The sequence below is a fragment of the Pseudophryne corroboree genome, chromosome 2, assembly GCF_028390025.1.
Source record: "Pseudophryne corroboree isolate aPseCor3 chromosome 2, aPseCor3.hap2, whole genome shotgun sequence".
Classification (NCBI taxonomy): domain Eukaryota; kingdom Metazoa; phylum Chordata; class Amphibia; order Anura; family Myobatrachidae; genus Pseudophryne; species Pseudophryne corroboree.
Genome location: NC_086445.1, coordinates 445,119,228 through 445,132,688, shown reverse-complemented (window position 1 = coordinate 445,132,688; position 13,461 = coordinate 445,119,228). Strand labels below are relative to the sequence as shown.

The 13,461-nt window shown below is 49.4% G+C and overlaps 1 protein-coding gene across 1 annotated transcript in view; it reads left to right on the top strand.

Moving 5' to 3' along the window:
• The window catches only part of NUP88 (nucleoporin 88), a 176,048-nt gene that overhangs the window by 6,964 nt on the left and 155,623 nt on the right, over positions 1–13,461 (top strand). The window contains exon 2 of the mRNA XM_063953674.1: positions 10,754–10,923. Coding sequence (XP_063809744.1) covers positions 10,754–10,923 — 170 coding nt within the window. The remainder of the gene's footprint in view (positions 1–10,753; positions 10,924–13,461) is intronic.

Genomic DNA, 13,461 nt, shown 5'->3' with positions numbered 1-13,461 from the left:
ATTGTTGTGAGCCATCTTTTCAGAGGCTACTTCATTTTGTTATCATACTGTTAACTGGGTTCAGATCACAAGTTGTACGGTGTGATTGGTGTGGCTGGTATGAGTCTTACCCGGGATTCAAGATCCTTCCTTATTGTGTACGCTCGTCCGGGCACAGTACCTAACTGAGGCTTGGAGGAGGGTCATAGGGGGAGGAGCCAGTACACACCATGTGACCTAAAAGCTTTTTTAGATGTGCCCTGTCTCCTGCGGAGCCCGCTAATCCCCATGGTCCTGACGGAGTCCCCAGCATCCACTACGGACTACGAGAAATAGAATTATCGGTAAGTAAATTCTTATTTTTTATTTTCAGTGAGATCTGCTGGCAACAGACTCACTGCTACAAGGGACTTAGGGGAGAGAAGCGAACCTACCTGCTTGCAGCTAGCTTGGGCTTCTAGGCTACTGGACACCATTAGCTCCAGAGGGATCGAACACAGGCCCAGCCTCGGTCGTCCGGTCCCGGAGCCGCGCCGCCGTCCCCCTTGCAGAGCCAGAAGACGGAAGATGCCGAGGAGAAAATCGGCGGCTGAAGACTCCGGTCTTCATTAAGGTAGCGCACAGCACTGCAGCTGTGCGCCATTGCTCCCCATGCACACCACATACTCCGGTCACTGATGGGTGCAGGGCGCTGGGGGGGGGCGCCCTGGGCTGCAATTAGATTACCTTAAAAATGGCAAAAAAAACATAATATAGTCTAATAAACTATATATGTGTAAAAATCCCCTGCCATAATATTAATAAAAAGAGCGGGAGAAGCCCGCCGAATAAGGGGCGGGGCTATCTCCCTCAGCACACTAGCGCCATTTCCTCTTCACAGCTCCGCTGGAAGGACGCTCCCCAGGCTCCTCCCTTGCAGTTTCCAGGCTCAATAGGGTAAAAAAGAGAGGGAGGGCACTAAATTTAGGCGCAATACTGTGTATTATAGCTGCTATAGGGAAAATCACTTTGTGTAGTGTAAATCCCTGTTTATATAGCGCTGTGGTGTGTGCTGGCATACTCTCTCTCTGTCTCCCCAAAGGACTTTGTGGGGTCCTGTCCTCAGTCAGAGCATTCCCTGTGTGTGTGCGGTGTGTCGGTACGGCTGTGTCGACATGTTTGATGAGGCTTATGTGGAGGCGGAGCAGGTGCCGATAAATGTGATGTCACCCCCTGCGGGGTCGACACCAGAGTGGATGGATATGTGGAAGGTATTAACCGACAGTGTCAACTCCTTACATAAAAGGTTCGATGACATAACAGCTGTGGGACAGCCGGCTTCTCAGCCAGTGCCTGCCCAGGCGTCTCAAAGGCCATCAGGGGCTCAAAAACGCCCGCTACCTCAGATGGCAGACACAGATGTCGACACGGAGTCTGACTCCAGTGTCGACGACGACGAGACTAATGTACATTCCACTAGGGCTATCCGTTGCATGATTACGGCAATGAAAAATGTGTTGCACATGTCTGACATTAACCCAGGTACCACTAAAAAGGGTATTATGTTTGGGGAGAAAAAGCAACCAGTGGTTTTTCCCCCTTCAGATGAGTTAAATGAAGTGTGTGAAGAAGCGTGGGCATCCCCTGATAAAAAACTAGTGATTTCTAAAAAGTTACTAATGGCGTACCCTTTCCCGCCAGAGGACAGGGTACGTTGGGAGACATCCCTGAGGGTGGATAAAGCACTCACACGCTTGTCAAAAAAGGTGGTCTAGGGATACGGCCGCCTTAAAGGAGCCTGCGGATAGAAAGCAGGAGGCTATCCTGAAGTCTGTATATACACACTCAGGTACTATACTGAGACCTGCTATTGCTTCAGCATGGATGTGCAGTGCTGCAGCAGCGTGGTCTGATTCCCTGTCTGATAATATTGATTCCCTTGACAGGGACACTATATTGCTAACCATAGAGCATATTAAAGACGTAGTCTTATACATGAGAGATGCACAGAGGGATATTTGCCGGCTGGCATCTAGAATAAATGCAATGTCCATTTCTGCCAGGAGAGTATTATGGACTCTGCAGTGGACAGGTGATGCAGATTCTAAAAGGCACATGGAGGTTTTGCCTTACAAGGGTGAGGAATTGTTTGGGGATGGTCTCTCGGACCTCGTTTCCACAGCGACAGCTGGGAAGTCGACCTTTTTACCCCAGGTTCCCTCACAGCCAAAGAAAGCACCGTATTATCAGGTACAGTCCTTTCGGCCCCAGAAAGGCAAGCGGGTTAAAGGCGCGTCCTTTCTGCCCAGAGGCAGGGGTAGAGGGAAAAAGCTGCACCATACAGCCAGTTCCCAAGAACAGAAATCCTCCCCTGCTTCCACTAAATCCACCGCATGACGCTGGGGCTCCACTGGTTGAGCCAGGTGCGGTGGGGGCACGTCTCCGGAACTTCAGCGACCGGTGGGTTCGCTCACAAGTGGATCCCTGGGTTCTACAAGTGGTATCTCAGGGATACAAGCTGGAATTCGAGACGTCTCCCCCTCGCCGTTACCTCAAATCAGCCTTTCCAGCTACTCCCCCGGACAGGGAGGTAGTGCTGGCGGCAATTCACAAGCTGTTCCTCCAGCAGGTGATAATAAAAGTTCCCCTCCTTCAACAGGGACGGGGTTACTATTCCACAATGTTTGTGGTACCGAAACCAGACGGTTCGGTGAGACCCATTCTAAATTTAAAATCCTTGAACACTTATATAAGAAGGTTCAAGTTCAAAATGGAATCGCTCAGGGCGGTTATTGCAAGCCTGGAAGAAGGGGATTACATGGTATCACTGGACATCAAGGATGCGTACCTGCATGTCCCCATTTACCCACCTCACCAGGTGTACCTCCGTTTTGTGGTACAAGACTGCCATTACCAATTCCAGACGTTTGCCGTTTGGTCTGTCCACGGCACCGAGGGTATTTACCAAGGTAATGGCCGAAATGATGATACTCCTTCGAAAGAAGGGAGTTATAATTATCCCATACTTGGACGATCTCCTTTATAAAGGCGAGGTCCAGGGAACAGTTGTTGGTCGGAGTAGCACTATCTCAGGAAGTGCTTCAACAGCACGGCTGGATTCTGAATATTCCAAAGTCGCAGCTGGTTCCTACGACGCGTCTGCTGTTCCTGGGTATGATTCTGGACACAGAACAGAAGAAGGTGTTTCTCCCGGAGGAGAAGGCCAAGGAGTTGTCATCTCTGGTCAGAGACCTCCTGAAACCAAAACAGGTGTCGGTGCATCACTGCACGCGAGTCCTGGGAAAGATGGTATCTTCTTACGAGGCAATTCCATTCGGCAGGTTCCATGCAAGGATCTTTCAGTGGGATCTGTTAGACAAGTGGTCCGGATCGCATCTTCAGATGCATCGGCGGATCACCCTGTCCCCGAGGGCCAGGGTGTCTCTGCTGTGGTGGCTGCAGAGTGCTCATCTTCTAGAGGGCCGCAGATTCGGCATACAGGACTGGGTCCTGGTGACCACGGATGCAAGCCTCCGCGGTTGGGGGGCAGTCACTTAGGGAAGAAACTTCCAAGGACAATGGTGGAGTCAGGAGGCTTCCCTACACATAAATATTCTGGAACTAAGGGCCATTTACAATGCCCTAAGTCAGACAAGACCCCTGCTTCAAAACCAGCCGGTGCTGATTCAGTCAGACAACATCACGGCGGTCGCCCATGTAAATCGACAGGGCGGCACAAGAAGCAGGATGGCGATGGCAGAAGCCACAAGGATTCTCCGATGGGCGGAAAATCACGTGATAGCACTGTCAGCAGTGTTCATTCCAGGAGTGGACAACTGGGAAGCAGACTTCCTCAGCAGGCACGACCTCCTCCCGGGAGAGTGGGGACTTCATCCATAAGTCTTCCAACTGATTGTAAACCGTTGGGAAAGGCCACAGGTGGACATGATGGCGTCCCGCCTAAACAAAAAGCTAAAAAGATATTGCGCCAGGTCAAGGGACCCTCAGGCGATAGCTGTGGACGCTCTAGTGACACTGTGTGTGTACCAGTCGGTGTATGTGTTCCCTTCTTTGCCTCTCTTACCCAGGGTAATGAGAATAATAAGAAGGAGAGGAGTAAGAACTATACTCATTGTTCCGGATTGGCCAAGAAGAGCTTGGTACCCAGAACTTCAAGAAATGATCTCAGAGGACCCATGGCCTCTGCCGCTCAGACAGGACCTGCTGCAGCAGGGGGCCTGTCTGTTCCAAGACGTACCGCGGCTGCGTTTGACAGCATGGCGGTTGAACGCTGGATCCCGATGGAAAAGGGCATTCCGGAGGAAGTTATCCCTACGCTAATTAAAGCTAGGAAAGAAGTGACCGCAAACCATTATCACCGCATATGGCGGAAATATGTTGCGTGCTGTGAGGCCAGGAAGGCCCCAAAGGAGGAATTTCAGCTGGGTCGATTTCTGCACTTCCTACAGTCAGGGTGACTATGGGCCTAAAATTGGGTTCCATTAAGGTCCAGATTTCGGCTCTATCGATTTTCTTCCAAAATAGAACTGGCTTCACTGCCTGAAGTTCAGACTTTTGTTAAGGGAGTGCTGCATAGTCAGCCCCCGTTTGTGCCTCCAGTGGCACCGTGGGATCTCAACGTGGTGTTGGATTTCCTGAAGTCGCATTGGGTTGAGCCACTTAAATCCGTGAAGCTACAATACCTCACGTGGAAAGTGGGCATGCTGTTGGCCTTGGCGTCGGCCAGGCGTGTATCAGAATTGGCGGCTTTGTCATGCAAAAGCCCTTATCTGATTTTTTTATATGGATAAGGCGGAATTGAGGACTCGTTCCCAATTCTTTCCTAAGGTGGTATCAGTTTTTCATGTGAACCAACCTATTGTGGTGCCTGCGGCTACTTGGGACTTGGAGGATTCCAAGTTACTGGACGTAGTCAGGGCCCTGAAAAGTATGTTTCCAGGACGGCTGGAGTCAGGAAAACTGACTCGCTATTTATCCTGTATGCACCCAACAAGCTGGGTGCTCCTGCTTCTAAGCAGACTATTGCTCGCTGGATCTGTAGCACGATTCAGCTTGCACATTCTGCGGCTGGACTGCCGCATCCTAAATCAGTGAAAGCCCATTCCACGAGGAAAGTGGGCTCTTCTTGGGCCGCTGCCCGAGGGGTCTCGGCTTTACAACTTTGCCGAGCAGCTACTTGGTCGGGGTCAAACACATTTGCTAAATTCTACAAGTTTGACACCCTGGCTGAGGAGGACCTAGAGTTTGCCCATTCGGTGGTGCAGAGTCATCCGCACTCTCCCGCCCGTTTGGGAGCTTTGGTATAATCCCCATGGTCCTTACGGAGTCCCAGCATCCACTTAGGACGTCAGAGAAAATAAGATTTTACTCACCGGTAAATCTATTTCTCGTAGTCCGTAGTGGATGCTGGGCGCCCATCCCAAGTGCGGATTGTCTGCAATACTTGTTTATAGTTATTGCCTAACTAAAGGGTTATTGTTGAGCCATCTGTTGAGAGGCTCAGTTATATTTCATACTGTTAACTGGGTATAGCATCACGAGTTATACGGTGTGATTGGTGTGGCTGGTATGAGTCTTACCCGGGATTCAAAATCCTTCCTTATTGTGTCAGCTCTTCCGGGCACAGTATCCTAACTGAGGTCTGGAGGAGGGTCATAGTGGGAGGAGCCAGTGCACACCAGGTAGTCCTAAAGCTTTCTTTAGTTGTGCCCAGTCTCCTGCGGAGCCGCTATTCCCCATGGTCCTTACGGAGTCCCAGCATCCACTACGGACTACGAGAAATAGATTTACCGGTGAGTAAAATCTTATTTTTTCTCTGTGATTTAGTTACCATATCTCTCCTTTATCTCTGCTAGTGCTGACTACACTGCGCAGGGGTTTGGGTAAGAGGTATTGTGCTGCTGATAATTGTACTGTGTTACCTGATACTGCAAGTTATATCATGTCTGCTTCTGAGGGTAACGGTTCTGGGGCTGACCACACTACAGGTTTTGCTGAAGCCACAGACCCCTATGAGGAAAATATAGCAGCTGGGGGCTCTGGTTTTGGGGGCTCCTTGCCCCCCAGTGGGACTGTGGCAACAGGGGTACATAATGACCCACCATGGGCCGCTTTTTCCACGCTGCTACATACGCTAGTTAATAAACTAACACCCCCTATGGGACCCCCTATGCCGGTACAGCCGTATGTGGTCCCTGCAGCTAACCCGCCATGGGCGGACGATTTATCTGCTCAATTGAGGAAGTTGAACCAGTCCCTGACTACTAAAAAGTCTGACCATCGCTCGCCTAAGCCCAAGGGGTCCTCTAAGCGAGCTCTTGTCTCCTCACAATCCACTGCTGTCACTGACACCTCGTCTGATGAAGACGGCACTTACACTGACCCCACAGGTTCTCACTCAGATACGGCTGATGGGGAGGGTAGTTCACATGTGGATGTTCCTGATCTTTTGGAGCCTATTAAGTTGATTCTGCAGATTACGAATGATCCCGAGCCATCCGTCCCTCCTAAGAAACCAGATAGGTTCAAGCTTCAGAAGGTGGTTAAACAAGTTTTACCTCACTCTGACCACCTAGTGGATATACGTCAGGAACCCTGGGAAAACCCGGGTACGAAGTTTGTGCCTCAAAAGTAGATGCTGGCTTGCTATCCCCTTGCACCAGAGCTGTCTAAGAATTGTGAAACGCCTCCTCCAGTAGACTCACATGTGGCTAGGATGGTGGTTTCCTCAGCTCTACCTGTCACTACTGTCTCATCTCTAAAAGAGCCTACGGATAAACATGTGGAGGGTTGTCTGAAAGCGATTTACACCCTCACGGGTGCTGCACAAAGGCCCACTATTGCAGCAACATGGGCTGCTGATGCTATTGAAGCATGGGCCTTGAAGTTAGAAGCTGAAATCTCTTCTGACCATGCTAGACAATGTTTGTCATATATTGTCACAGCTTCTCGCTATATCAAAGAGGTGGCTTCTGTTGCCGGTATCCTAGCAGCCAAGGCCTCTACTACATCAGTCCTGGCTCGCCGGATATTGTGGCTGAGATCCTGGTCTGTGGATCTGGATTCTAGAAAAACCCTGTAGGTACTTCCTTTCAAGGGAGATATTCTGTTTGGTGAGGACTGAAATAAGATAGTGGCTTACTTGGCTACTGCCAAAACTGCCTGTCTGCCAAGTACCGCTCCTTCTGTGTTGAAGGCTAAAGGTACTTCCTTTCGCCCCTTTCGTCTTTCAGGTAAAAAAAAAGGTCAGGCGTACAACAAGCAGGCCCGTACTTCCAAACCTGGTAAGCCAAAGTCCAAAAGAGCTTGGGTGGCCCGTCAGCCAGCTTCCAAGGCCGATAAACCTACCTCATGACGGGGCGGGCCTCCCCCTGGGCGATCCCAGGGTGGGGGGCCGGCTTCTAGGGTATACCCAGGAATGGTTGAAGACCACTTCAGATGCCTGGGTACGAGAAGTAGTCACTCGAGGTTACGCCATAGCCTTTAAAAACCGCCCCCCCTCATCGATTTTGCTGGACAGACGTCCCGTTGGGCCAGACAAAGGCAAACACTCTACTTTCGGTGGTACAGACCCTCCTGGATACAGGAGTCGTAGTACAGGTGCCTCTTGCTCAGAGGGGCCATGGGTACTATTCTCCGCTGTTTCTGGTCCCGAAACCGAATGGGTCCTCCCGGCCCATTCTCAAGGCATTGAACAGGTTTGTGAAGGTTTCTAAGTTCAGTATGGAAACCCTTCGCTCTATAGTTCTGGCCTTGGAACCTGGGGACTACATGGTCTCCCTGGATATACAGGATGCTTACCTGCATATTCCTATAGCAGCGTCACATCAGCAATACCTGAGGTTTGCGATTGGCAACCTCCATTACCAGTTTCGGGCGTTACCTTTTGGTTTAACAACGGCTCTGCGAGTCTTCACCAAGGTCATGGCTGTGTTGACAGTGGTACTCCGCTGTCAAGGGGTCAGGATACTGCCGTATCTGGACGACTTTTTAATCCTGGCAAATTCCCCAGAACTTCTCCTACGTCATCTTGATATGACGGTCCGGTTTCTACAAGCCCACGTGTGGCTCATCAACTGAAAGAAATCCTCCCTGGTCCCTGCTCAGAGCATGGTGCATCTGGCAGCGCTATTGGACACTCACAACCAGAGGTTGTTCTTGTGTCAGGAGAAAGTCCTGAAGCTTCAGGACAGGATTCGTTGCTTCCTTTCTCGTCCGCAAGTGTCGATACATTCGGCGATGCAGGTGCTGGGCCTCATGATGTCAGCATTCGAAATGGTGAAGTATGCTCAATTCCATTCTCGCCCCCCTCCAGAGGCTGATTCTTGCCAAGTGGGACGGCCTGCCTCACCGGATCAGGTCTCAAATGATCTCATTGACTCCCGAGGTCCGCCTGTCGCTGCTCTGGTGGCTCCAGGACCGAAAATTGTGCAGGGGCCGTCCCTTCTGGATATCCAACTGGGTCCTGTTGACGACAGATGCCAGTCTCAGAGGTTGTGGCGCGGTGCTGGAGCAACACTCCCTTCAGGGTCGGTGGACCAAGGAGGAGTCCCTCCTCTCAATCAACATTCTGGAATTGCGGGCGGTCTTCAATGCATTGAACCTAGCCCAGCATTTAATTCAGGATCGTCCTGTTCAAGTGCAGTCGGACAACACCACCACAGTGGCTTACATAAATCATCAAGACGGTACTCGAAGCCGCTTGGCAATGAAGGAAGTCTCACGGATTCTTCAATGGGCGGAACGCCATCTACCGGCCATATCGGCAATATTCAATCCGGGAGTCCTGAATTGGGAAGCGGACTTTCTCAGTCGTCAGGACTGAGATGTTACATGCCGGCGAGTGGGGCCTCCATCCAGAAGTGTTTCAACTCCTAGTGGAAAAGTGGGGCCTTCACAATCACAAGGTTCCGGTCTTCGGAGCAAGGACAAGGGATCCTCGAGCAGCATTCGTGGATGCGCTGGCGGTGCCGTGGAGGTTTCGGCTGCCGTACGTGTTCCCTCCGGTGTCACTCCTGCCCAGGGTAATTCGGAAGTTCAAGCAAGAAAAAGGAAATCTGCTTCTCATAGCTCCAGCGTGGCCCAGACGGCTCTGGTTCTCAGACCTGCAAGGCCTATCGTCAGAGCGTCCAATTCTACTTCCACAACGCTCAGACCTCCTCGTTCAGGGCCCCTGTGTCTACCAGGACCTAGCCCGGCCGTCTTTGACGGCGTGGCTCTTGAAGCTTCCGTCTTAAGGGCTAAAGGGTTTTCTAAGGCGGTCATTCAAATTTTGTTGCAGGCCCGGAAACCGTTTTCGGCTTGGATTTACTGTAGGGTCTGGCATTCTTACTTTGTTTGGTGCGCATATAACGATTATGACGCTTCCAAGTTTAGTATAGCGAAGTTGTTGACTTTTCTTCAGCAGGGCCTGGACTTAGGCCTGCGTCTGGCCTCCCTCAAGGTTCAAATATCTGCCTTGTCGGTGTGGTTTCAGAGAAAAATTGCGACCTTATCTGATGTGCATACCTTTACTCAGGGTGTGTTGCGTATCCAACCTCCCTATGTCCCGCCTGTGGCTCCTTGATTTTGGAGGCGCTACAAGAGTCTCCATTTGAACCTCTTGGTTCAGCTGATCTTAAGTGGCTTTCCCTTAAGGTGGTGTTTCTGCTGGCTATTGCTTCAGCTAGAAGAGTGTCGGATTTGGGTGCCTTGTCTTGTAGTTCCCCATATCTGATATTTCACCGTGACCAGGCGGTTCTTAGGACTCGTCCCGGATATTTACCTAAGGTGGTTTCTTCGTTCCACCTTAACCAGGAGATTGTGGTTCCGGCACTTGTTTCTCCTGATCTGTCTCCCAAAGAGCAGTCTTTGGATGTGGTACAGGCTCTCCGTATCTATGTGAAGAGAACTGCTTCTATTAGGAAATCTGATTCTCTCTTTGTGCTGTTTGGATTTCACAAACGGGGCTGGCCTGCTCACAAGCAGACTTTGGCCAGATGGATTAGAATGGTGATTGCACATGCTTATTTGAAGGCTGGTCTGTCAGCTCCTGCTCACATTACGGCCCATTCTACTCTGTCTGTTGGACCTTCTTGGGCGGCCCGCCGTGGTGCGACCCTTGAACAATTGTGCAAGGTGGCTAGGTAGTCCTCAGTGAACACATTCATAAGGTTCTATGCCTTCGATACTTCCGCTTCCCAGGATGCTTCCTTTGGACGCAGGGTTCTTATGCCCGCTACAGTGCGTCCCCTCCCATAAGGAACTGCTTTAGGACATCCCCAATGTCTTTCCTTGTGGAGCCCAGTGTACCCCTCAGCAGAAAACGAGATTTATGGTAAGAACTTACCATTGTTTAAATCTTTTTCTGCGAGGTACACTGGGCTTCACAAGGCGCCCACCCTGACGCACTTAGCTTCTTTGGGTTGGTATGGCATTAGCCGCTGACACTTCTCTTGTCGTGAGAGTGTGGTGTATGTGTCTACTAACCGTTGTCGTCTCTTTTCCTGCTACTGCATTGGGCTGGTTAACTAAAAACTGAGCTCCTGTGCAGGGGGGCGGGGTTATAGAGGAGGCGGCGCTGTGCATTCTGGGAACAGTCAAGCTTTGAGCCTGTTGGTGCCTCGGATCAAGATCCTACTCTACACCCCAATGTCTATCCTTGTGGAGCCCAGTGTACCTCGCAGAAAGAGATTTAACAAAGGTAAGTTCTTACCATAAATCTCGTTTTATATATATTTTCCCAGCAAATGTATTATGTCACTCACTAAAGAACAGTTTTTTATTCATTCGCCAGAGACTCCTGTGCATTAACCCTCCACTGTGTGATGTTACCCAAGTCCTGGTAAGCCCTACTCAGCATCATATTGCCTTGATAGGAAGCAAAGGCCTGATGGTTCTGGAGGTTCCTAAGCGCTGGGGGAAAAACTCTCAATTTGAAGGTGGTGAGAAGACTGTTAACTGCAGGTATTACCCACTGATATAGATGTGCCTATTTTGTGTCTTATTTCTCAAGTAAAAACAAAGGATGTTAAGATCAAGACAGCAATAGCTGAACTACTGTATAATTACAGAAACTGATTTTAGCATTTCCTGTTTATATTTATTTGTTACCAGTTATTTATATAGCGCACACATATTCCGCAGCGCTGTACGGAGAATATTTGCCCATTTACATCAGTACCTGCCCCAGTGGAGCTTACAATCTATATTCCCTATCACATATACACACCGACACATTCACGCTAGAGTTAATTTTTGTTGGGATCCAGTTAACCTACCAGTATATTTTTGGATTGTGGGAGGAAACCAGAGTACCCGGAGGAAACCCACGCAAATACGGGGAGAATATATAAACTCCGCACAGTTAGGGCCATGGTGGGAATTGAACCAATGACTTCAGTACTGTAAGGCAGTAATGCTAACCATTACACCATCCCGTACTGCTAACCATTACACCATCCGTACTTCTATAAAAGTAATCTAGCTTTTCTGTTTTGTTCCTAAAGCCAAAAAAACTTTTTTCTCTGGCTGGGTCCACAGGATTATCCACAGGATAACATTGGGATATGGTTGAGCGACAGCGGAAATGGCACCAACAGGGTCAAGAGCTTTCTGGCCTCCCAGGATGCATCGGGGCTTCCCCATATAGTCCCGCCCACTGACTCAGTCAAATCCGTTTTTTGCTTGGTGCGGCAGGAAGCCGCATGGTCACAAGGCTGCTGTGAATAAGGCAACCTGAAGCTTTTATTATGTTATTTTTATAGACTTACTATGTTTTTTGAGCAACTTTTCTTAACAGCGTCTTAAACGCATACTGGAAAGAGTCGCTCCAACAACTCCCCACCGGGTCGCAACAGCGCTTACCTTCGCTGTACAGTGCTGTCTCGACGGGCGTCTGTGTCGGATGTTCTAGCAGGTCCAGCAGACGTAACCAGGCTGTGGCCGGAGCATGGGGGGAAGGTGAGAGTATAGATCCCCTCTTACTAGAGGGGTCTGGACACAGCTACACTGTATTGGTGGAGACTACAAACAGTGTGTTGATGCGCCGAACATCTCGAGTGCGACAGCGCTACGGTCCGGGGATCATAGGCGCCAGGGCTAGGTAGAGGCCGCGATCCTTAGGTAAGTCAACAGTGGGATTCAGACGCTCTCCTGGCCGCCCCTCCTCCGAGTTCATGACCAGTTTCCGCGCGTCTCCCGTCCATGAACTGAATGACCTCACTTCCATCTCGGACGCTACCACGAGGGTACTCGGTTGTGTACACTAGAGATCCCGCCTAGACCGAGTCGCAGGCCTTAGCGTCTGCATACACGTGAAAGTCGCTGAGCGTCCGTGTACGTCAGTGAGCGACTGTGTCCATTATCAGTTATCAGGAGCGGTAGTGTACATCAGTAGCGTCTGAATCCACTCAGCGTCTTATGAGCGCATTTGCTTGGATATGGAAGTGTGGTGAGTCTCCCTGTATCCCGCTCTACAGAGGAAGGGTATACAGTACTAAAAATTCTCTCTACTTGTTAGTATGAATTGTTAATTTTTAGTACTTATTGCATATGAGATCTGTGTTTTCTGCATGTTATGTTGAAAAAGAACCAGTTGAAACAGAAGTACAATTTTCCTACTTACTTGTAAGTTGTTATGGGGGTTGTATTTTCATATGACAATGTCTAATGCCTTAACATGTGACTGACTGCTAGTATGTGTGCTGACTTTCCTATGTTGTCAGTCCTGTTTTGACACTCAATTCAGGTGCACGGCTGTGGTCAATACTCATATATATATATATATATATATATATATAGGTGATTTTCAGTCACAAATTGTGTAGTAATTAACAGATTATTACCATGTTTGTGAGCGGCAAAAGTGACTAGGAGAATTTATCAGGCACTCCTACATCCCTAACATGCTTATCTTGTAAGACAGGGTTAATTGGTATGGACCAATTGGTCACTTATGAGGGGTTGTGTGCGAACTGTTTTGCTTTTCAGCAAAGTAAAAAACAGGAGTTGATTCAACCACCAACAGAGCCACCATGGAATATGTTCGCAAAGACTCTATCTTCAATAGCGGACAGGTTAACTCCGGTAGCACCACCTCAAGGGTTAGGTTACACTATTAACCCGTACATGCAGCTCCCTTTCTACGGCTTGGTTCCAGTAGCCTCTACAAACAACCCAGGGACAAGTAAGACTAAGATAAATACGTCTATGTGGCAGACTACACAAGATGATACAACAGATGATGAATCCGTGTATTCAAATACTCCGTATGATGATCAGTCGTAGAATTTTAGTTCAGAGGATGTTGCTGAACTTATTGATGCTGTGAAGGCTGTTCTCTCTTTGGAAGAGCCAGCCAAGACGGTGTTAAAATCTAAAGCACCTGTGTTTAAACAAACAAAATCAGTGAGAACTGAATTCCCAGCGTCAGAGGAGCTGACTGAAATGATGGATGAGTCTTGGGCGACGCCCAGTAAGAAATATAAGATTCCGAAAAGATGG